Source organism: Typha angustifolia, chromosome 10, assembly GCF_048772165.1.
Source record: "Typha angustifolia cultivar Huaian chromosome 10, ASM4877216v1, whole genome shotgun sequence".
NCBI classification, from domain to species: domain Eukaryota; kingdom Viridiplantae; phylum Streptophyta; class Magnoliopsida; order Poales; family Typhaceae; genus Typha; species Typha angustifolia.
In genome coordinates this window covers 10,325,663-10,347,300 of record NC_133248.1, presented here as the reverse complement: position 1 = coordinate 10,347,300, position 21,638 = coordinate 10,325,663, and the positions used below count along the sequence as shown (strand labels likewise).

The 21,638-nt window shown below is 37.4% G+C and overlaps 4 protein-coding genes across 4 annotated transcripts; 1 reads left to right on the top strand and 3 right to left on the bottom strand.

Moving 5' to 3' along the window:
• Nucleotides 1-1,305: 1,305 nt before the first annotated feature.
• On the bottom strand, nt 1,306-9,321 carry LOC140769108 (beta-amylase 1, chloroplastic-like). Its single transcript, XM_073109670.1, has 4 exons — nt 8,542-9,321; nt 2,966-3,176; nt 2,757-2,873; nt 1,306-2,601 (listed from the first exon to the last, which is right to left on the bottom strand). The coding sequence occupies exons 1-4, from the start codon at nt 9,060-9,062 to the stop codon at nt 1,801-1,803; spliced, it is 1,650 nt and encodes a 549-aa protein (XP_072965771.1). The 5' UTR covers nt 9,063-9,321; the 3' UTR covers nt 1,306-1,800.
• A 968-nt stretch (nt 9,322-10,289) lies between these two features.
• Nucleotides 10,290-11,107, top strand: LOC140769005 (CASP-like protein 1C1). The gene is made up of 3 exons (XM_073109510.1): nt 10,290-10,498; nt 10,591-10,693; nt 10,769-11,107. The coding sequence occupies exons 1-3, from the start codon at nt 10,338-10,340 to the stop codon at nt 10,991-10,993; spliced, it is 489 nt and encodes a 162-aa protein (XP_072965611.1). The 5' UTR covers nt 10,290-10,337; the 3' UTR covers nt 10,994-11,107.
• Nucleotides 11,108-12,842: 1,735 nt separating this feature from the next.
• Nucleotides 12,843-17,551, bottom strand: LOC140769407 (F-box/FBD/LRR-repeat protein At1g13570-like). Its single transcript, XM_073110121.1, has 5 exons — nt 16,300-17,551; nt 16,029-16,193; nt 15,646-15,949; nt 13,248-13,321; nt 12,843-13,121 (listed from the first exon to the last, which is right to left on the bottom strand). Exons 1-4 carry the CDS (start codon nt 17,320-17,322, stop codon nt 13,272-13,274), a joined length of 1,542 nt encoding a protein of 513 aa, XP_072966222.1. The 5' UTR covers nt 17,323-17,551; the 3' UTR covers nt 12,843-13,121; nt 13,248-13,271.
• Nucleotides 17,552-19,624: 2,073 nt separating this feature from the next.
• Nucleotides 19,625-21,011, bottom strand: LOC140769089 (protein CUP-SHAPED COTYLEDON 2-like). The gene is made up of 3 exons (XM_073109649.1): nt 20,986-21,011; nt 20,393-20,893; nt 19,625-20,303 (listed from the first exon to the last, which is right to left on the bottom strand). The coding sequence occupies exons 2-3, from the start codon at nt 20,858-20,860 to the stop codon at nt 19,854-19,856; spliced, it is 918 nt and encodes a 305-aa protein (XP_072965750.1). The 5' UTR covers nt 20,861-20,893; nt 20,986-21,011; the 3' UTR covers nt 19,625-19,853.
• Between the last annotated feature and the right edge of the window lie 627 nt (nt 21,012-21,638).

Below are 21,638 nucleotides of genomic sequence, written 5' to 3'. Positions count from 1 at the left end.
TTTGTGACTCAAATGAGAGTTTTTGACCAAAATAGACTCAATTTTTTAAATTTTTTACAAAAATAAATTACCTTCAAATTTATTTATCAAATGGAGCCTAATTTATTATAGTCATAATGAAAATGCTAATCAATTCGGTATTTTTATTGTTAGTTAATTTTTTCTTTGCTGAAAGATTAAGTTAGAAAAATTTATATTTATAAAATACTAAACTAATTAGTATTTTAGGACAAGATAAAAATATTAAATTAATTAGTGTTTTTATTTAGAGATAAAATATTAATTAGTTTAATATTTTTATTAAACTAATTATTTTTTAATATATTAATATTAATTAGTGTTTTTATTTTTTAATATATTAAACTAATTAATATTTTTATTAGGGCGGTAGTAAATTAGATTTTATTTAGTAATAAGTTTGAGGAATACACTAATTAGAACAAAGCCAGTTTGGTAAATAAAAAAAACTCCTCAAATGATGCAGTAGGAGTAGGACGAAACAAATAGACAGTTAGTTTTATCACCTAAAAGAAAGAGAGAGGAGAACTGGAGAACCTCAAAATAATATTATTATCATCGCATGCTGCAAATCTGAAGGACACCATAACCAAGAGATGTTATGCGTCTCCATTTTTTTTTTCCTATTTGTATATGCATATTCTAGCCTCGATCCCCGTGACGGCCACGGCGGCAAATATATTTGGTTTTTGACTAGTTAAGTCTGCCATTATTTTATTTTATTTTACTCATCTAATTTACTTCGAAATATAAATAAGAATCTTTTTCAAATATAAGATTTTCTGGTTTATCAACATATATTGAAATCTAAAAGTAGCTTAATAAATTAATATGTTTTACGGAAAGAAATTTCAAACTAAGTCGTTGAATTGGACCTTAACTCTCATATATTAGTCGTTCAACAGATTTTATTTATTTATTTACTTAGCGACTTTTAATTTTTCACATAAGTTGTTAAACAGTAAAGCAACTAATATTTACAAGTCGTTTGGTTTAGTAATTTTCTGGCGTGATAAAATTATCTAGATCATTAGACACTTTAAAAAATTTGGAAGGGCTAGTTTGGTCAAGAACTCCAAACATATCATTATAATTTTTATAGTGAAACTTTTTGAGTAATAGTAACATTTATTCCGAAAATGATAAATATAACAAAATGGCACATAAAACCAAGTATTATGTCACCTATCCATGACCAAGAATGATGAAAATTATTTTATGATATGGCATTCACTACTCGACTAATTTTATCTTCTGATCAAACATCATGAAAATTGAAATTAACGAAATACTTCCCTCAGTTCTATTGATAGGACATTGAATAACAAACATTTTTACAAAATATCATTTATCAGTGATACAATATAATCCACCTCAGAGTTCAATCAAATCCCAAAATATCATCATCTCTAAATGGTGACTCAGCATTTCAAAAGCCTGATATAAATTTGTAGAATAAGAAAACCTACAATAGGTTCTAAAGAAAGATAGAATCATAGCATCATGAAATATTGACTATTAATCATCACTTTGGACCATTCCATATATGGATTTACTATGAGAAGGAAAGGTTAGAGGAACATAAAGCAGCCTCACCAAATGGATGAAACTGGTATATACAACTACATGGAGGAAGCCTATGCAGGTAGGAGCAGAGACATTTGTTTCCTTTGGCAACTAAAAAAAGGCCATGAGAAGATTCAGTTTCTGTTTGAACAGAACTGAGTATGCTTATAGGTGAAATGAACAGCATAAAGTAGATGCAGCAGAGGAAGAAGCTCCTCAGAGATATGCACGAGTACGTCCAACTTCCTCAGCTGCCGATTTCACTGATTTCATAGAGAGGCATGCTTCATTTCTTCTGAAATCTAGTCTTGCCTGAAAAGTCCGAGCATCTGACATCTGCCTCACAAACTTTGTAAACCGATTCCAATTATGAGGGTCAAATAGGTTTCTGTTCATCCTCACGTAGTTAAAAGATAAAGAGGTCTCATAATCACCACCAGCATACAGCCTGGAGCTCCTTATTACCTGATTCAGTGATGTATCATCCAACCTGGCTACGGAATTTTCACCAGTAAGTGGTAGGTTACACATTCTAGCTGCATATACCAGCCGACGCAGAAATCCTTCTGGACTGCTCATAAGATTACTTTGCTCCTCTGCATCTTGCAAGTCAAAGCATGTGCAACACAAGGCCATATTATACCTAGCAAACATCTGGGCAATAGGAAGGTAACCATCTCTAATTAGTGTGTTATAGTAGCCAGCTGTTAGTTCTGAAGGATGCGAACTTGTAGCATAGTGCCAATGAATTCCTGCCACTTTTGCAGAGACATTAACACCAGTACGCCAGAAGATTACATTGGATGTCATGCATAACCTCTCTCCATGAAGAAAAAGCATTCCTGAGTACCACTCAAGGAAAAACTGACCATAAGGAGTATTCCAGGATCCATCACTCCTGAAGAAACTTGTTTCTTCTGGATTCTGCAACAAGCTACTGGCACCTAATGGGCCACCATATCCCCACTCACGCATCCCAACATTTCGAGCACAAGCATTCAGCGATGCCAGCATGTACTGTTGAAGAAGAAACAAAAGAATAGCTGATCATATGTCCATTTTTACAAGGAATTCTAGCAAATAAAATAAAATGATTAGGACAACATGTGAAAATGTGCAAACTTCAGACCAAAAAGTACATAAGTATAAATTGCGTACATTTGCTAAGTTACCTTATCATAGCACTGAAATTCTCCAAGTTCAGGTACAATGTCCGGATGCATTAGCTTCTCACTGGGGCATGAAGGATACCTGAGTTCACCAGCAGGACCCATCCCAATTTGAACTTCCTTCAAAATACATTGAAGAGACAATGACTTAAAACTATCAGAAATGCAATAACAAAGCATGGACTCTTCCACAATAAAGTCTAAATCCTTACTGTTATTATAACACCAAGAAAGTCCTTAAAAGTGTCTCTAAAACTCCTCATAAAATCTGAATAAGCTTGGATAGGGGATCGGCCCTTCAGAAGAGGAATTGTATCACATCCCAATGAGATGTATTCCTTGTTCCTTCTGCCAAACCTGTCGCAGTAAGCTATATCCGGCTCCTTATCCATTTCTTCAAGTACCCACTGTGGAAGAGGTACCCTACAACAAGGGAATGTGAAGGTATTTAATATAAAGGCAGAAATTAGTAGCTCCGCACTGTGCACAACGAATTGCAAGAATTTATCTTTTCAAACTAATATCAAGAGCGAGCGAGCGAGAGAGAGCAAGAGTGAGAATGATAATATAGAAGGTATGATGAAGACTAGCAGCTCGTAACACTATAACAGTCTAACAGGCTAAAGAGAACCAACAGGTAAGTCATAACAAGCAAAGCGATCTAATAGAAATTATACCAAACTTCACTTATCTGTTAGTATCTTAGTATTAGAATATGAAAATTAATTAGAGTGCCACTTGCAACAAGCATACTTTCAATTTGTCATGCACCTTCGTTCAGCTAAGCACCAAATGGTACTATGTTAGAGGATTAGTCGGCACAGCTGGCATATGCCAACCTGTGCTGTAGTGATATGCCACGGTATGGACATGCCGACACTCGGCATGATTTAGACCCCCTAGTAATTAGTATGGAGCCACTTTCATGTATGGAGTATGGAGCCAACCAGTGCTGTAGCGATATGCCACATGACATTTGTTGAAATCCATATTAGAAGCATGTTGATCTTTCTGATTTTCAGCACAATACAAGAAAGTGGCTCCATACTAATTACTAGGGGGTCTAAATCATGCTGAGTGTCGGCATGTCCATGCTGTGGCATTTCCTATACTGGACCCCAATCAACAAACTGCCTTGATCAGCCAAGCAAATTCTTCCTATTTCAAATTTACAAGTAATTTAATTTCTTTCCAAAATATTAGTTATCCTTTCATTTGGCCTCTCTTGTCGTACACTTGGTTCTAATATCCTAAATAAGAAAAAAATCCAACTTTGCAAATCAGTAATAACTTCTAAGTCAAGTGTTTCCCTATATTTTCTTTCAGTTACTAACTGTATCAATGTTTTGAGAAATAATGATATGTATAGCAGCCCTTGTAGGAACACAAAAAGATTATACACACACATATCATCTTAAGTTCTTAACACAAAACCATAATGATTATAATAGAGTAATAGAGTATCCACAAAAGTAAACTCCAAAATCCTAGAAATCATGGAAGTGCAAATTATGGAATAAATTGTCATATCTTATTTATATACTGGAAACTAGAAATAAGTGCATGGACCAGGGCAAGGAAAGGAAATAAAAGTGTAAATTCAGTTTTCCCATATATAAAAAGATTTTGGTACTAAAGTAAATTTGTACAAGAAGCTGGAACTTGATGCATGGATTAGGATATACTGAAAGAAGAAAATAGTAACCAATCTATCCCTGACCGAAAGATTTTAGTATCAAAATGGAAATGATGTTTCCAATAGAAAATAAATTGTTAATTATATGATTGAAGTTTCAACTGATATTATTGCATCCTATCTCAAAAAACACTCTAAAAACCAGCACGTGGGTTAGTTTAGGGTGAGAAGTGAATTTTGATCATTTCAACTGAACTTGGTCGAAACTGCCAAAACCTACTAGATAATAAATTGCTTAAATCCGAGTCAGACTGGATTTGGCCCGAATCCCACTTATATCTCTACCCAGCAGCGACTGCAACAAGCTCATTTCTCGTAAGCTATTAGATTGTAATGCAGAGAAAAAAAGAAGCGAAAAAAGAAGTGTACAGTCCCTAAAAAGATCCGTCCCTCCTTGTTAGGCAACTTTACCTCCTCAATTGTGAAAAGAGAATTCAGCATTTATCGGTAAGCTTTCCTTTTGCCTTTGATTTCCTTCATTATACCAAGTCCGAAGGAATTAAATCTTTCTTCCTAAAAGGCCAAGAACATAATCCACTATCTCTTCTCCAATCACTTAATCATGCAACACATGCCTCTCTCTCTTACGCAAACTCTCCCCTACCCAGTCTCCACACAACAACAATAAACATGATCATGCAGCACATCCTATCTCCAAAAACCCTCTAAAACGAGCAAGTGCATATAGTACTTCTGGGTGAACAGTGAATTTTGATCCTTTGACCAAACTAGGTCAAAACTCAAACCCTACTTGATAATAAATGTCTTAAATTCGTATCAGACTGGATTTGGCATGAATCTAATTTATATTGACCTAGTAGTGACTCTCATTGTTCCAAGGCTGGTAGATTGTAATGCAGATAAAATCATAAAAGAGAAGTGTGTATGCTCTCTAAAAGGCTCCATTCCTCCCTGTTAGGCAACTTTACCTCCTCAACCCTGAAAGGCTAAGAACATAATCCACTATCTCATTTGCAATCATCTAATCATGCAACATATACCTCTTAGGCAAATGATGACTTTATGGTTATTGTTATATTTTCCATCAATCTACAAATATACAGAACCAAACTACAAGAAAAACAAATTGAGAGTGCCCTTCTATGCTTTATTTCTACAAATTTTTCATTGAAAATTGCAATTAATGCCATAAGGATGGTATATCAATCTTCATTATTGCCATTTCATGAGAACAATTTCAGCTAGCAATTAATTCTCCATTCATTTGTAGAATAAGGCTTATTCTAGAAGAATTATTTTATTATTTTATACTAGAAGACGAGAGCTAATATAAATATAAACAATTCTAATATTTAGTTGTACACCAACATAAGGAGTAATGATTATATTTTATGTGACCTAACTTATAAGTTTGATATTAAAGTAATGAAGAATAGTGAAATTGTATTGGAAATTAATGATCTTTTATACCAAATGACCAAAATACCGTTAGTGCGTAGAAATAAGTACTAATACATAAATAATATTTTAATTAATCTTTACTTGTGTAATTTTCATGACAAAAGTGTGGGCTTTTGCCATGCAGCGGAGACTTATATAGGTAGTGTGGGCTTTTTATCATGTAGTGCAAATCTCTCAAACTCTCCCCTACTCGTCTCCACACTATAATGATAAAACATAATTATGCAACACATAATATCTCCAAAACTCCTCTAAAACAAGCAAGTGCATATAATACGGGTGATCATTGAATTTGATCGTTCTGACCAAACTAGGTCAAAACTGCCAAACTATACTAGACAATAAATTGCTTAAATTTGTATAAGACTAGATTTGGCTTGAATCCCACTTACATTTACCTAGTAGCAATACTCTTAGGCTAGTAGATTGTAACACAGATAAACATATAAAAGAGAAGTATATACACCCCATAAAAGGTTCCATCCTCACAATTAGGCTACTTTACCTCCTAACCTGAAGACTAAGAACAGAATCCAAAATCTCGTCTTCAATCATTTAATCATGCAACACATACCTCTCTCTGTTATGTGAACTCTCCTTACCCATCTCCACACAATGATGACAAACACAAAAAATTTGAATATTCTAATCATTCTATGTGAGTTTCCCTTATTTTTCTATATTTCCATAATTCTATTTCCAAAAGTTGTTTGCTATTCCCTAAGATGTTCTCAACCTTTTTCACTGTGGGATGGGGACCTTTTTGGATGAAGATGTGTAGGGAATACAAAATAGCTAAAGAAAGTGTTACATCTTTCTTCAAATGTTTTATATAAATTTTTAGTTTAGCCCATAAATGCAAACAGAAATCCAAGAACTGGAACCAAGTGAATACAGAAACAAATGAAATGAACTAAAACTCTGAAATATTTCATTTTTATGGAGACCATGAGATGCATGGTAATTTCTCATTCCTCAAAAGGAGAATTTATGCTAACTTAACAAGTATACATGGTGATTCCTCTTCAAGAAATCCTTCAAGAATCACTTTATTCTTTTCAGAAACTAACTTTACTATGAAGAAGTTTACTTTTTACATCCAGCAAGAGTTACACAACTATAATCTCTCACTTAAGTTCCTGTTTCTTCTCTATTCATTATGACTTCTTTTATGACCTTCTTTTCCCTCTCGGACACTCAAGATTCAAGGACTACAACAATGAGCACCATAAAACTTGACACATCACATGCTGCCAGCTTAGTGGCATGGGACGCATGCATATTTATTAAGCCTTAGGGACCTTTACCATCTCCATTTTGCAAAAGAAGAAGAAGCAGCCTCATCTTTCTTCCTACTTCTCTCCCTTCTTCTTTATTCAATGTCCTTCGATGACAATGATAACTTTCCCAATTTGACGCCCCTTTCAAACAAGAAAACAAAGGCGATGATGATGGCTCTCTCAAGTCTCAACATTTCTTTGTTCAGACAATTAGTTCCATCTAGGAAAAAAAACTCACCTATCTCAAGTTGGAATAATAGGAGATAGGTCGAGAGAAAAGAGCTATGGTCCATGGGTTAAAAAGAATACAAGACAAGGACATCATTAAGAACATATATTTTAGGAAGTGCATAACAAAGAAAGATAGAATGGGTTGCTTCTTTATATGGTCAATGATCATCTAAAACTATGATCATGGATTTTGCTTGAAACTTACTTTTCCAACATGTAGTAAAACTAGGAGTCTTCATAAATGCATCCATATGCATAATTCTGCTCTTACTAGCAGTCCACAACTTGATGATTGTGAGAGTTCGAAATTACTGAAAATCTTTCCAAGATGAGCAGTCATGCTAAAATAATAATAGAAAATTTCTAAGATGTCAGTTATGCTGACATGATTTATAATTATTGAATTTCTTGATAGAATAAAATTTGTCTAATTTCTTTTGAACTCCTTCATGTGTGTGTTACATGGACAAATAATTCAGCTGTGCCTGTCAATATATGAATTCTAATTATACTTTAACAAATAAACTCAATCATAGAGCCACTTTTTGAAAGTATGAACAACAATTCGACAAAAGCAATCAAATAGCAAGACATCAAACTAAAGATTTCAGACAAAAGTAAGAATGACCAAAGCTTCAAAATATATGGTTTTGTCATGGATAGCCCACATAGTCACGTTGTTGACTTTATGTCCAGATGGTTGTAGCTGCCGACATTTGACAATGTTCAAGGACAGATTAAAGAAAGAATGTACCAAAAAGTAAAGGAACAACTAAACATAGGAGGTGGAGGCTGAGGTGATTGGGCATGATGCATATTGTGACTATTGCCTCACAAAAATTTCTCCACCAGACTCTCCTTGAATGGAGATATTGAAGTTGCAATTATCATAAATGTAACAATATGACCAGTTCCAAATCAGTAAATTTTCTTTTATACCGCCAAATATCATTTTTCTTTTCACGTGAATTTTCTCTCAATTGCATTTTACATTCTATCTTTCAAGACAATGTCCAGGAAAAGCAGGTAGAATAGTAACATAAAAATAGACTACCAGATTTACAAGGGTTACTGTTCATGCATTGCAAGAAATCCTAAATCAAATAGAAGATTCCGGATTAAGAATCCAACGGGAAAGATTCAATGTAAGAGTACAGACCAGCAAGGATCTCCGGGGCTCGATCCGCACTGGTGGAACGCCATGATCGCCCTCACCTTGAGCCCGTACTGCTTCGCCATCGCGACGAGATCGAGGTACCCTGCCCAATCGTAAACCCCCGGCCCAGCCCTCTCCACGATCCCCCACCAGCACTCCACTGCGATCCCCTCGACGCCGGCGGCGGCGAGCGCCATGAACGATGCGACCATCGTCTTCCTCCTCGCCACCCTTCCCGTCGCCCCCACGACCGCGTCGGCCGGGAGCGCCACGAAGACTGCGGCGCCACGCCGCGGCCGCGCCGGCAGCTTAGGCGCGTGGTGCAACTCGTCTCCGCCGTCGCCGGATGAGCTCTCGAGCGATCCGTTGGGTCGCTTGGAGGAGTAAAGGCGGGAGGAGACGGCCAGGCCGGGTGGTAGGCGGCGGGGCAGCGCCACAGCGAGAAGCGGCACCCCGGCGGATCGCCGGCGGTTTGGGCCGGAGCAGGCGGCGATCGGAGGCGGATGAGGTGAGATCGCCGCCATTGGAGAGGACTAGAGAGAGGGAGAGGGGGTTTCTAATTCCTTGTTCTTTTCACTTCCTTCTATCTAGGTGTTTCGGAGCTTGGAATATAAGCGAAAATAACCTTGTATTTTGTTGGTTTTGGTTTTCTGGGCCACAGGAAAAGGAGGAAAAGAGGAAGAGGCGATATGGACGAGGTGGGGCCAGCGTCGTACGTTATCGTTGGGTTGGGTTGCTCCGCTCGCCTCTCCCCGCGCGACGAATCGCCGTTTCTTCCTCTCTTTTTTGGTTCCTTTTTCCCTTTACCCTTTTCCCTTTTCCCCCCTCTCTCCTGTTAAATAAATAAATATATATATATATATATATATATATATATATATATATATATATTGTGAGGCGGAGGACTAGGACTCGTCACAGCTCACAAGAGTATCGTGCCTCCGTAACCGTTGGTGAGGTAAGACCAAGGAATATTTCGCCATTTATCCAGCTAACTGATAGAATAGTAATCCACCAGAATAAGATGCCAAATATCTCTCATATCTGAATGGTTATGCATATCTCGCGGCAAGCCAACTTTTGCTGATGGGCTGATCCATAGTCCATTCGAAACCCAAGTTGGGCTTAAATTGGCCCAACCTTGACCCAATTAAGCCCCGGCCCAAACAGTAGTCATGCAGTCGACTACTGTATGTAGGTTGGCACAATGGTTACTGAGGCCGAATAAGTTCTCCCCCTTCTCAGAGACCGACCAACTTATCTTCTCTCTCATACAAACATCCCCTGTTTCTCATATGTCCTGATAGGTTGGCTGATCTATATTGATAAGTACTAGCAACTACCACTATATGTATACACTATTAAGTACACATTAGAACTTTAGCTATGTACTTGTAGCTTAAATAATTAGATACTTTCTTAATCCATAACGTCAATAGAAGAAAAAATAGACATGTCACTACCACCACTTTCCTTCACATGTTTTTTTATTAATCACTTGAACTAATAGTAATCTTCTCATTTATAGAAACAATCCAAAGCCAAGCCTTTCAATTTCGTAGTAGGAATAGAATCCAATCCTCAAATGCTGGGACAGTTGAGAGTTGCCACCATAGCAAGGAAGGGAGCAGCTTACCGATATTAGCTCACCCCCCTACCCATCTTTCTCTCCTACCTCCAAATCTAGCTTAACCCCCAAAGCTACCGCCTTTGACCTCTGCTTACTACTTAATGCCAACTCCAACGTTCTCCTCTCTTCTCTATTACGCCAACACCTTCCACTACCACTATCACTACCAATGGCAAAGGTACAGGCTCATAGGACTCTTGCCATCTTGCTAAGGCTCCTCGCCGCAGCTGCCACGCTCGTCGCGGCCATTGTCATGGCGACGAGCCGCGAGACAACCTCGTTCTTCGGCCTGACCTTGGATGCCAAGTTCCAATACACACCTTCCTTGAAGTAATATATATATATATATATATCAACTCTTCCTCTCTATTCTATTCCTTGTTCATTGCCATTTGTTGATCAAAAGTTTTGCAAACTTTTAGGTTCTTCGTGATAGCCAATGCCATTGCTAGTGCCTACAGCCTGTTGGTTCTCTTCATACCTTCGACTAGCTCACTCTCGAGATTGGTCATTGCAACTGATGTGGTAAGAGTTAGTCTGTGTTCTTTAATGTATGATTATTTTCCTCTCTTTTATCATCATGTGTATCGCAAAATTTAGATCATTGCGATGCTTCTCACGGGCGCCGTTGCTGCCGCCGGAGCGATGGCGGAGCTGGGGAAGAACGGGAACTCACACTCAGGATGGCTGCCGATCTGTGGGCAGATTCCAAATTTCTGTGACCATGTTAAGGGATCTCTGATAAGTGCCTTTGTTGGTGCGGCAGTCTACTTGCTGATCCTTCTTCATACTATTTACACTCTCACTTGTCCTCTATGTCCATGATTCTTATCTCTTGGCTTTGTCAGAAGAAGAAAAGGATTATTCTCTTGGAATTGATCAGATTTATGAATTCTGAGATCGAATGATATATAGCACTCTTCCTACTGTGAGAAACAATACGGTTGTCGTTTTTCCTGTCATGTTGGTAGTTGGGCTAAAGTAATATTGTTCAATTGACTAACTTGATAGGTTTGGTAAGCTAACTATATGTCATGATATTGATACCTAACAAGTAACAAGGACCTAGTAGTCATTGTAATGCGTAACCATGCACATTAAAGATGCAGAATACCTTGGAGCAACACTGACATATTCACTGCAGTTGAAGGTCAACATCCTATCTAATGATTTTTTTTTTTAAAATCTCAAAAAGCTTGAGTATTCAACGTACCTATAATTTTTTGAGGTTATACAAAAACTCAAAATTAATTGATGAATTCAATTTCATATTCCCTAGTACAAAATCAATTGTTGCATATGTGTCAGCATTTTTCTTTATATTACATAGTCGTTTAGCTAGTTGCACTACACTCTCTAGATTACCTAATCTTTATAAAGGGTGGTTCAATGAAATCTTAGAGCTTCTATTCGTTAGATAGAAGAAGACCATAGCTCTAGAACCCTCTGTTATACACCACCCACATTATGTATTTTCTCAATACAATGTTATTTAAATTATAGCTTAAGAAGTGGCTTAGCTAAGATGTCGCTCTCCAAAAGTTAAGTCAACGTAATAGAAGTGGATGAGAAGTTAGAGGAAAGAGGAAGACCATGAGAAGCAGAGCTTAGTGGCGAGGTTTTCTTCTTCTTCTTCTTCTTCTTTTCTTTCATTATTTGGGGCTGGGGTGGGAGCTGCCGAACTTTAATTTATATAAAAGCTTGATTATCAATATTTTCCTTCTCAAGATGGTAAAGAATTTCTTGCTTACATCTAAACTATATTAGCTTTTATGGCCCCTCACGCTTAGTTCTGTTTCTTTCCAATATGAGCATGTAATTATTTTAAGAATTAATATTTGTATAACAGAAATCACTCTGTACTCTGTAGAGCACTTCAAAATTTTCTTTTTCCATATTGACTATATGTTTTGCCTTGAGTTGCTTGTTCTCCCACTTCCACCGCCTCTCAGGGGCGGGCCGAAGCGATTAAGAATTGGCCCAAACGATTAGGGATTTAATGGTCTTCTTGCGTCTCTTAATTAAAGACACAGAATCAAGGTTACTCCTTTCAGGCATTTCAGCGAACAATTACCCTGCCTCAGACTGTAGCTCCTATTCATTACAAGATGATCATCACAGTGGGCTACAGTGGTAAGCCTAAAATTTATAACAACTAACAAATTCTAGAAGATATTTAATAGACACTCATTTATACATATAGGTACATAAGGGGCTCTTTTGAAACTTTGCATATCTTATCAAAATCTAAACTAATCCAAGTATCCAACCGCCCCAAAATCAAAAAATTGGACGAAAGAAAATAATGTAACACAACGTCGATTACGAGAGGTATATCCATAACACGAGGAAATTTAAGTAAAAACGTGATCTACTCTCAGATAACTAATCCACATTATTCGATCCACAATTTGAAATTTTAAAACAAAACATCGGAAGATCTAGATAAAATGAATGTACTTGGTTAAAGGAATTGAGAGCTCATTGGTTTTTCCTAAATGAAAACGAAGAGGTATTTTAATTTAGTCTACAAGTACCGTCTCTAAAAGTATTAAATTTGCTTTGACCACGCAGAACATGCACATGTAGATACATAGATTTGTATATAATGTGTAACTATGTATATGGGTTTAATGAGTATGAGAACTGAAGCACATTAAATCGCAATCAGTAGTAACCGAGCACAAATCACATGTTTAAGAATTTTTTCTGCATGAGAGGTCTTCCAGACATCAAATTGAGGTAGTCTCCCTATCAGAAAGTTGTACAAAATTAGGACGCAATTAGTTACAGGTAGTTTAGCTTTATAAAGCACCTTTATCTCAGCCTTCTTTAGAAAAACCAGTACTAGATTCAGAAGTGTTTAGCGATGCCTAACCGCTAGTAAAGAAAGTCCACGATGTCTTCTATGGTTCTATCTCTGCCTGTGACTAAGACAGTCAGAACTCCCTCCCTATCAAAAGGAAAAATCGATTATTCTTGACATTGCAAGAGAATCATCACTGGTACGTTTCTGATAAGGCCTTAAAAATTGAGAATTATAAGTGGTAAATAAGAAATCCATGATACTTTGGCTTACATTCTCCACCTCCAGCTTTGATTACTAGCAGATGGACTCCAGCCCCGCCCTTGCAAAGTAATTCCTTGTTTTCCCTGAAAAGTTGCAGGAGAATCATCATTCATCAGCTCCACAAACAAGCTCGAAGTACAGGCATCATGTTCCATTTCCAGGGAACAAAATCTAAGTGAGCAGCAACGAAAGATACACCTTTCCCGGCCCTTCTAGAACGCAAATATATACTATCTAGTTATGAATTTACGTCTAATAACAAAAGAAGTAGGTCAACTCTTTCAATACGAACCAGTGGAATACTAATATCATGGTTTAGATATCAAGTAATGATTGATTATGCCATGATGCAGAAGAGCTTCCTCAAAAGCTCAAGGACTTGGCTTTTCAAAAATAAAGTCCCTATAAATTCCTGGACTAGGCAAAGGAAAATGGTCAAAGAGACAACAAATATTATACCTAGAAGTTTAGGTATATTTTTAAATTAAGTGTATAAATGCTGAAGAATGAAGCTACCGCAGTTAGCATGCACTTTATAATCAAGAATATGTTCTCACATACTTAAATACTTCATATCTAGCATAAAACATAGTCCATATAAGTGGATAGTTTATAGATATTCCACAAGAATTGCATAGATGGTGCATAGGTAAAGAAATACGGATACCAACCAACTTTAGTAAAGTTGGTGGTACATTCCCTCCAACTAAGAAAATTACAACTCAGCGTAAATATTATGGAGAAAATTACTTGATAATTTACTTAAGTGCTTGACTCGGTTGATAACTTAAAAATGTGATAACTTAGAGAAACAGTTCGACAACATAGAGCTTAGAATAATGTCTCGGCAACATTCAGTTCGGAGTAATAACTCAACAACACATATAGCTTGAAACTTATACTAAGCAGCTTAGTATATTGGCGAAAATTTAGTAAGCCTAAGTGTATGTATTTAAGAAGAATTGTCTCTTTGTCATTATTATTTATTAATAAAAATCATAAAACTCCCTAGATACATGTCTAAGTAGAAGTTATAAAAAGGAAATCATAACATATGAACTAAAAAGTTTGAAAAATATATAAATTATGCAATCATATGCAGAATACATAAATTTGTTACCCTACACGTTAGCCCACACGTTGATAGAGGAATAAGAAGAGTGTACAAGGAGATAAAATAGGATAAGAACATATTTTGGAGAAGATCTAATAGATAAGTTGACCAATTTTGACAATATATGAAGCAACTATAATAGCTATACATGTTGTTTGCTTCCCAATTACAACTATAAGCAGAAAAGATGAGGCCAAAGAGATTGAACTACTAATTACGGTATGTAATATCATTAATATCTATCAAGTCAGTAAACCAACATATATGAACAACTAAGTGCAAGTATGCGCAAATCTATATGGTAATAAAATTAGGAGCAATAAATTTTCCCCTGCTATTTATATCAGGCCAAACAATGTTTAGTAAAAGTTGGAACATATGGAAAGCTTTTAAGCAACATACCACATAACCACAACATCAACCTTTTCTATCTAACTTTTCTTTATACGATCTTACAAACATGTAATAGTTGACAGATGCCAGATCATGATCAACTATTGGATCTTTGGTTTGTAATGCAAAATTGAGTAAATAAGGCAAATAGATGGACCTACAAGGAGGAGCTTAACTCGTTTAATATGACCTTGTTTGATTTCTAAATGGAAATTCTTAAGGATATAATAAGAGATAAGATGTCATGTCAAGACTAAAAATCAGATAGATATAGTTATATTTCATTGCGTCAAGTAATCAAATGTCCTCAAGCATGTATAACATGAAAGATGGGAGTGAATATCTCAAATTCCCCCTCCAAGATTACCGGTTTCAATTTTTCATTTGAAAGTGATGTAACTAAAATGAACATGTTCCTTTTTCTGATATATGATCCGTCCTCTGCTAGACATAAATTGGCCAAAATGAGTTGATTCTGCAATCCAATCAAGACACTGTCTAAATGCAAGCAAACTGTCCTTCATTTGTATGTTATAGCAGATCACAGTAAGCATCAAACACTAGAAATGCAAAAGTAACATAGTTTCAAAATCTTGATGGGGCATATAGATTAGACCTGAATGATAAATGGCAGAAAATCTCATCATGTAATAGACACTGTCAATGACTATATTAACATAACAACTTGCCTAGCTACATGCTACCGAGTCAGATCAACCATTAGTTAGGCCATTAGTCTAGAATGATTGGACAGCTTATTTCAGCATAATATAATCATTTAGTAGAAGGCTGTATCATGAAAATTGATCACCAAGATGCCAACCTCGATTATAAGTCACTATGAAGAGAAAATAAGCAATAATTTAAATTGCAAGTAGACATCGTTCATAGATAACGTACCTTTCTTGACGATCTCGAACTCTATAATAACATTTGCTGACGCCTTAACAATGAGAGAAATATAGTGTTGTATTTCAAATAAGTGGCGTAATCCCTTCGTGCAGCATATCCATACTTTCTTCAACATATTTCCATTCACCAACAAATACTCAACAAAATTGACCCAGAATATTTTTCCATCACCATCTAAAATAACATAGACTTCTTGAAGGTTGCAGTTCACACAAACAGTTGGCGGTTGCTGCTCCCAATAATCCTCCTCAACCATCAAGTCATTATTAGCTATCTCTGAATAAAGGCGATCCTGAGTGCAAAGCATTACTTTAAATAGTGTGAACAAATAATTAAAAAATATTGGCTCAATGAAATGACTTCATACTTACCCCAACCGTAAGGACTTTGAGGTTTGGTGAGCTTGCGAGTACAAACGTAAGAAATGAGACCATTTTTTGGCTCTCGAACTGCAAACCAATGTATAGCTCCTTCAGGTTTATCAGATGATTTCCAGGTGGAAAGATATTTGGAACATAAATCTCATCCTCAAACTCCTTCACAACATTATGAACATAAAGCATAAAACCAAATTAAAATCAATTAATAGTAGATGATTACCAATTAGTATTAAAAAAAATTAGCATGCAATAGTAATTGTACCTTATCAAACTCTTCCGAGATAGACAGACAAAGTTTATTGACTTGTTGCAATTCTGTCACCATCCTTATAAGTCTATCTGTATCTCCCGTTCCTTCCAGTGGAGTTGCAGCTTTGTCATCAAAGATATTTTCATACACTTCCTCTTCGTCGAAATCATAGATGACGCCGACTGACCGTAGGCATGGCGCACTACGTATAACAATACTTAGTGAGCGGAAGGCGACGACATCCAATTTCTGAAGACTGCTAGAAGTAATCCTAATATTATGCAGTTTGGAGCAGTGGATAAGAGACAATTCTTCGAGCTCTGAGAGATTATCCAGAAGCCTCTCTAAGTCGCCCCCGGAAATTATAGTTATATTTAAGTACAAAACCCGCAGTTTCTTCAATCCGGGAAAGGAAATCGGTACATCGATCCAACACTTCTCAAGCTTTAGTTTAATCAGCACTAAATTGAATAATACGCACTCTGGAATTTTATAGAAATCACCACCTATAAATACCACTGATAGTTCTCGTGTGATTGTTCTCTCTCTAATAGAAACGCACTCCAAGATTTTCTTGAACTCATCGTCGAACCCCTCCCCATCTAGCAATCCACAGCATAATCTGAAACGTTCGAAAGGAAGCAGTCTACCTTCCAATATCGCAAAAACAGCCGACACAAATTCGAACTCATCTATCGTTCTAGTATCAGGAGACACGAAATCATCTTCGTCGATCTCAACAATTGGTAAAGATCTATAAACATCCCGCCACCTCTTCGCCAACAAGCTGGTCCTCACAGCCGGCTTCAAGCCAAGCGGGCCAACAACCATATGTAGAAGATTGTCGGGTAGATCGTCCATGGAGTAGCTCCGACGGCGGTAATCCATCGTGCTAGGATGGGCCCATAGAGAGGAAAAATCACTCTCGCGAATTTCGCTCACTCTCACAGCTCTATTAGGAGGATCGGATGGGAGACCAGAGGGAAGGGAGGAAAACACTCTCTCTATCTCGCTCGCTCGCTCGCACTGCTCCATGAAGAGGATCGGGTGGGAGAAGAGACGGAGCCGAGGAAAGAGCTTTATTCTCCTCCCCTCCTTCAAGAATAGATTTATAAAGAAGATGGCATAGCACTCTCTCCATCACGAGTCTAACCTCCTCCTCTCCGGGATCGGTTGGAAGGAGAGAGGGACGGGAAGGAGGAGTTTTCTTCTCCTCCCCCTGCTTCAAGCATAACAACCTTTTTCTACTCTTTTGCTGCGCCAGTGCCACTCTAGCTATCTCTCCTCGCGGTACATCGTAACTTTTTATCTTTTGATAGGGCCTAGGTGTAATAGAAAAAGAATTAACTTATACTCGCGTCTAAGCTCACTTTATTCCAATTATAATACTTTTTTAACCAAATCAATCTCTATATTGATAGAATTTCTCTCATCCAAATTACCATGGTGAGATAAAGTCATTAGTTCTGTGTTTCGCTGCAGAATTGAATAATAAATTAGTCCTGGATTTATCAGAAGCCATAATATATTCGTTTAGTTTATTAATACCATATTAACTTTAATCTAGTGTTTAGTTTGTACTGGACTAATAATGTGATAGCTTAATTATTCTCGATTAAAAATAATTGGACAATCAAATACTACTAAAGGTTTGTGAAAGTAAAAATAAATTTAAGTAATGAATATTTTAATTTGTTACTTATATTTTTAAATATCTAAATATTAATATAATAGTAAAACTGTTATTGTTCCCTGATTCAGCATTTTGTTCCTCACTTGCAAATTTTCAGCTGACACTATATTTTTTATATATTTCATATTTAAAGATATTATAATCAGAATTTATTTTTTATAATAACTCGAGTCCATACTTCGTGCTTCTCAATATAGTTAATAGAACTGAACTACGATATTAGCCTAGTCAGATGTTGGGTCACTAGGTCATCGGTTCAACCGGTAGTTCACCTAGTTGGAAAGCTAGTTTTTTAAATATATTTAAATAATATATAGATAGTTCTACATAATTTTGAAAAATAATAAATTAAGCCATTTAATAGAAAATATATATATATATATATATAATTAACTAAGAAAAATACTTGAAAACTAAAATATAAATATTTTTATTTTTTATATTTAAATTTTTTAAATTCTAAGAAAAATTTACCCAAAGGTATTCATGCAACATATGGAAATATGATCTTTAGAGAGACATACGCAAATAAGTATTTTTTTTTAAGGTGTATGTAAAAATAAAAAATTTATAACATGAATATATTATAAATTAAATATTTTTAAAATTATAGGACTAAATTACCATTAAGATATAAAATAAAATAATTAAATACCAAGGATAATTAGATAAGTTCGCAAAAATATATACTTGACCCCGGCCAGATTATCAAAAATAGTTAGGTTGCACAGGTTTTGTTGGCTTTTACCGAGTCAATTATTTATCCGGTTTAATAATAAAACTACACCGACTCGATGATTTGTTTGAGCTCCTCTACTCGAAGGTAGGGTAATCAAGAGCGGATATTGCAACATTTGAAGAGATCAAATTGACTTTTAGTTATCACAAAAGAGAGCCAAGCTCAAGCGTGATTATTTTGACAGCCCTACTTGGCCTTCAATGGAAGCTCCCATTATTTTGCGTTTGTTGAGGTCGACCTCCGCAATGGCTCTACCAGTGAAGTTACTGTCCAATAATACCTTCTTGAGGGAGGTGGTGAGTTACGAGCTCTTAATCCGTGGGGGTGGAATCTAAAGCCAGGAGGCAGTTGGGTCTCGCTGTTTTCGAAGTGGCGAGCAGAGCAACCCGTGGATGCCAAGATGAAGACAGAGAGGAGACCGGTAATGTATTATTTAGAAACCAAACGAGAAAGAGGAGGAACGGAAGCATTACAATTTACTACTAGAAAACAAGAGGGAACTTGAGCTATTACCAGAGAGTGCGGAGAAAGAGGAAGAAAGCCTCTGATTTGCAGTAGCTAACTGTGGCATCTGAGCCTTTTGCTGGCAGATAGGCATTCTCATATATCATTCCAGTACCTAGAAAGAGCAGTCTCTTTTTAACTTTTTTTTAATTAATTAATTTATCTTTGGTTTCAAGCTTTTCAAAACTCGCAGTTTCTTCAATCCATCTACATATGCACAATACGTAGAGAATTATTCAAAATAAATCTCAGCTTAACAGGCATCATTAAACATTTCACTCACTTCATGTATCAACCACACTGCCGGCTTTTCTGAAGAAGGCCGTGATATATATTTAGAGAGAGAGAGAGAGAGAGAGGTTCTCTACTCTTCTTTGCAGCTGTTTAATTCTAATTCATAATTCATCAATAGAACGATTGGATGCAACCCATGGAACGTACCACTGCAACGGAAACGAGAAATATAGACCACAACAAAACAAGGAAATTAATAGATAAACTAGTTTAGTCACCATACTAAAAGCTAATAATAGCCTACAACAACTCTACAAAAGAGTGAAGTCAAACAAAAGAAGACAACAAAATAGTTCATTAATCACCAAGAAGCAAGGTTGCATGGCATATATCCTTCTAGAAGTTCCAAACGAGATCCAGCTCGGTCGGCCCTGCATGATGCTGCATCTGGTGGTGGGCCCGCCCGCTCCCAACTTCCACCTTCCGATCGGGATCGAAGGGTCCGGACCCGTACGCCATAAAGCCTGCTACGGTTACCGGCGACGGGTTACCGGGGAGGATAAACGGAAGGTGGAAATTCTCCTGCACGGATCGGACGCCCGGGAGATGCGCAGTGGAGAAGCAGGGCACGTGATCATCCCTCTCGTTGCAACTGGCGCCGTAGGAGTAGGTCTCGCGGTCGGTTGCGGCTGTGATGGAGGTGACGAACGGCGAGGATTCGAGCAGAGGTGGAAGTGAGGTGGACGAAGGGGACTCGGCAGAGAGCGATGAGGCAGCGCCGAGATTGACTCGAGATTTCTTGCCGGCGCCGACTTTCTGGAAGACACGAGATAATACCCACTCGTCCTATAAAGATACGTGTACAGAGTAAGTCGACAGAAATAGCCATGCATGTCACGTCGAGATTTCTAACATTTTAGAATCTGCCACATTACCTTGGAGGATCTTGCAAGGAAATGGTAGGCAAAATCCCCTTCCAATCTATACTCATGCATCACCCAGTTGGTCTTCTCACCCTTAGGGGCCCTCCCTCTATAGAACACCAATGTCTTCTTCATCCCCACCAAAGCCCCAGTCCTCAAGCTATACACTTCCCTATCCTTCCCCGTCGCCTTCCAGTAACCACCATCCGTGGCTCTGTTCGTCCTAAGCCCAGTTGGGTACTTCTTGTCTCGAAGGCTAAAAAAGTACCACTCCTTCTCCCCCATCTTGGCCTTCAATGGAAGCTCCCATGGCTCGCATTTGTTGAGGTCGATCTCCGCAATGGCTCTGCCAGTGAAGTTACTGTCCAGTACCTTCTTGAGGAGGTAGTGAGTTATGAGCTCTTCATCCGTGGGGTGGAATCTAAAGCCAGGAGGCAGTTGGGTCTCACTGTTTTCGAAGTGGTGAGCATCGCAATCCATGGATGCCAGGATGAAGAAGACAAGAGAGGAGACCTGTGATGTATTTATTAGAAACCAAACAAGAAGAGGAGGAACGGACGCATTACAACTACTACTAGAAAACAAAAGGGAACTTGAGCTATTACCAGAGAGTGAGGAGCAAAGAGGAAGAAAGGCTCTGTTTTGCCGTAGGAACTGTGGCCTCTGAGTCCTGTTTATATTGGTAGCCGCGTGGTTTAATTTGGGATTCGACGAATCAAAGAGTTGTCAGGGTAAGGGAGTGGCAGTAGTAGGCTAGCTATGCATTATAATTTCCTAGTGAGCTCTTCCTCCAAAGAAAGAGATCTCTTTCCACTCCTCACCCTCTCTCTCTCTCTCTCTTCTACTCTGGTGGGTCAGAGGAACCATTTGTGACATGATATCCATGAGCTCACCAGTCCAAGGAAATGTGTGCGTGCATGAAAAATCGTGCAGGTATTATTATTTTTTTCCCTCTGCCATTTTGGAGAAATAAAGAGAGAGTGAACGAAGAGTATGTTTTAATGAGTTTTGAGAGAGAGAGAGAGCTGGGAGAGGATTTGTGGTGATCTTCCATCAGAGTAAAAGCTGCTCCATATCTCAAATCTGTCAGGATAAACAGTACAAGATTAAACAAATCATGGGCAGATTCTATCACATCAATCCTCTCAATCGTCTCTTTTTCTGGGGCCTTCTTTCTAGCCCTTCTGTTTGTTTTTTTGCTGGATGGAAGAAGAAGTAGAATGCATATTTAATGCTCGCATCTCTCTGGGTTGTCTTT

What these genes read in the sequence shown, in the direction of transcription:
- LOC140769108 (XM_073109670.1), bottom strand. Translation starts at nt 9,062, where the DNA reads ATGGCGGCGATCTCACCTCATCCGCCTCCGATCGCCGCCTGCTCCGGC. An exon ending in AGCCCCGGAGATCCTTGCTG is followed by an intron (nt 3,177 to 8,541) that starts GTCTGTACTCTT and finishes CCCTTGTTGTAG; the next exon opens with GGTACCTCTTCCACAGTGGG. An exon ending in TTCTTGGTGTTATAATAACA is followed by an intron (nt 2,874 to 2,965) that starts GTAAGGATTTAG and finishes TGTATTTTGAAG; the next exon opens with GAAGTTCAAATTGGGATGGG.
- LOC140769005 (XM_073109510.1), top strand. Translation starts at nt 10,338, where the DNA reads ATGGCAAAGGTACAGGCTCATAGGACTCTTGCCATCTTGCTAAGGCTC. An exon ending in CAATACACACCTTCCTTGAA is followed by an intron (nt 10,499 to 10,590) that starts GTAATATATATA and finishes GCAAACTTTTAG; the next exon opens with GTTCTTCGTGATAGCCAATG. An exon ending in TGGTCATTGCAACTGATGTG is followed by an intron (nt 10,694 to 10,768) that starts GTAAGAGTTAGT and finishes CGCAAAATTTAG; the next exon opens with ATCATTGCGATGCTTCTCAC.
- LOC140769407 (XM_073110121.1), bottom strand. Translation starts at nt 17,322, where the DNA reads ATGGAGCAGTGCGAGCGAGCGAGCGAGATAGAGAGAGTGTTTTCCTCC. An exon ending in TCTCGGAAGAGTTTGATAAG is followed by an intron (nt 16,194 to 16,299) that starts GTACAATTACTA and finishes AATGTTGTGAAG; the next exon opens with GAGTTTGAGGATGAGATTTA. An exon ending in GTTCGAGATCGTCAAGAAAG is followed by an intron (nt 13,322 to 15,645) that starts GTACGTTATCTA and finishes GCAACTTTTCAG; the next exon opens with GGAAAACAAGGAATTACTTT.
- LOC140769089 (XM_073109649.1), bottom strand. Translation starts at nt 20,860, where the DNA reads ATGGATTGCGATGCTCACCACTTCGAAAACAGTGAGACCCAACTGCCT. An exon ending in TCCTTGCAAGATCCTCCAAG is followed by an intron (nt 20,304 to 20,392) that starts GTAATGTGGCAG and finishes GTATCTTTATAG; the next exon opens with GACGAGTGGGTATTATCTCG.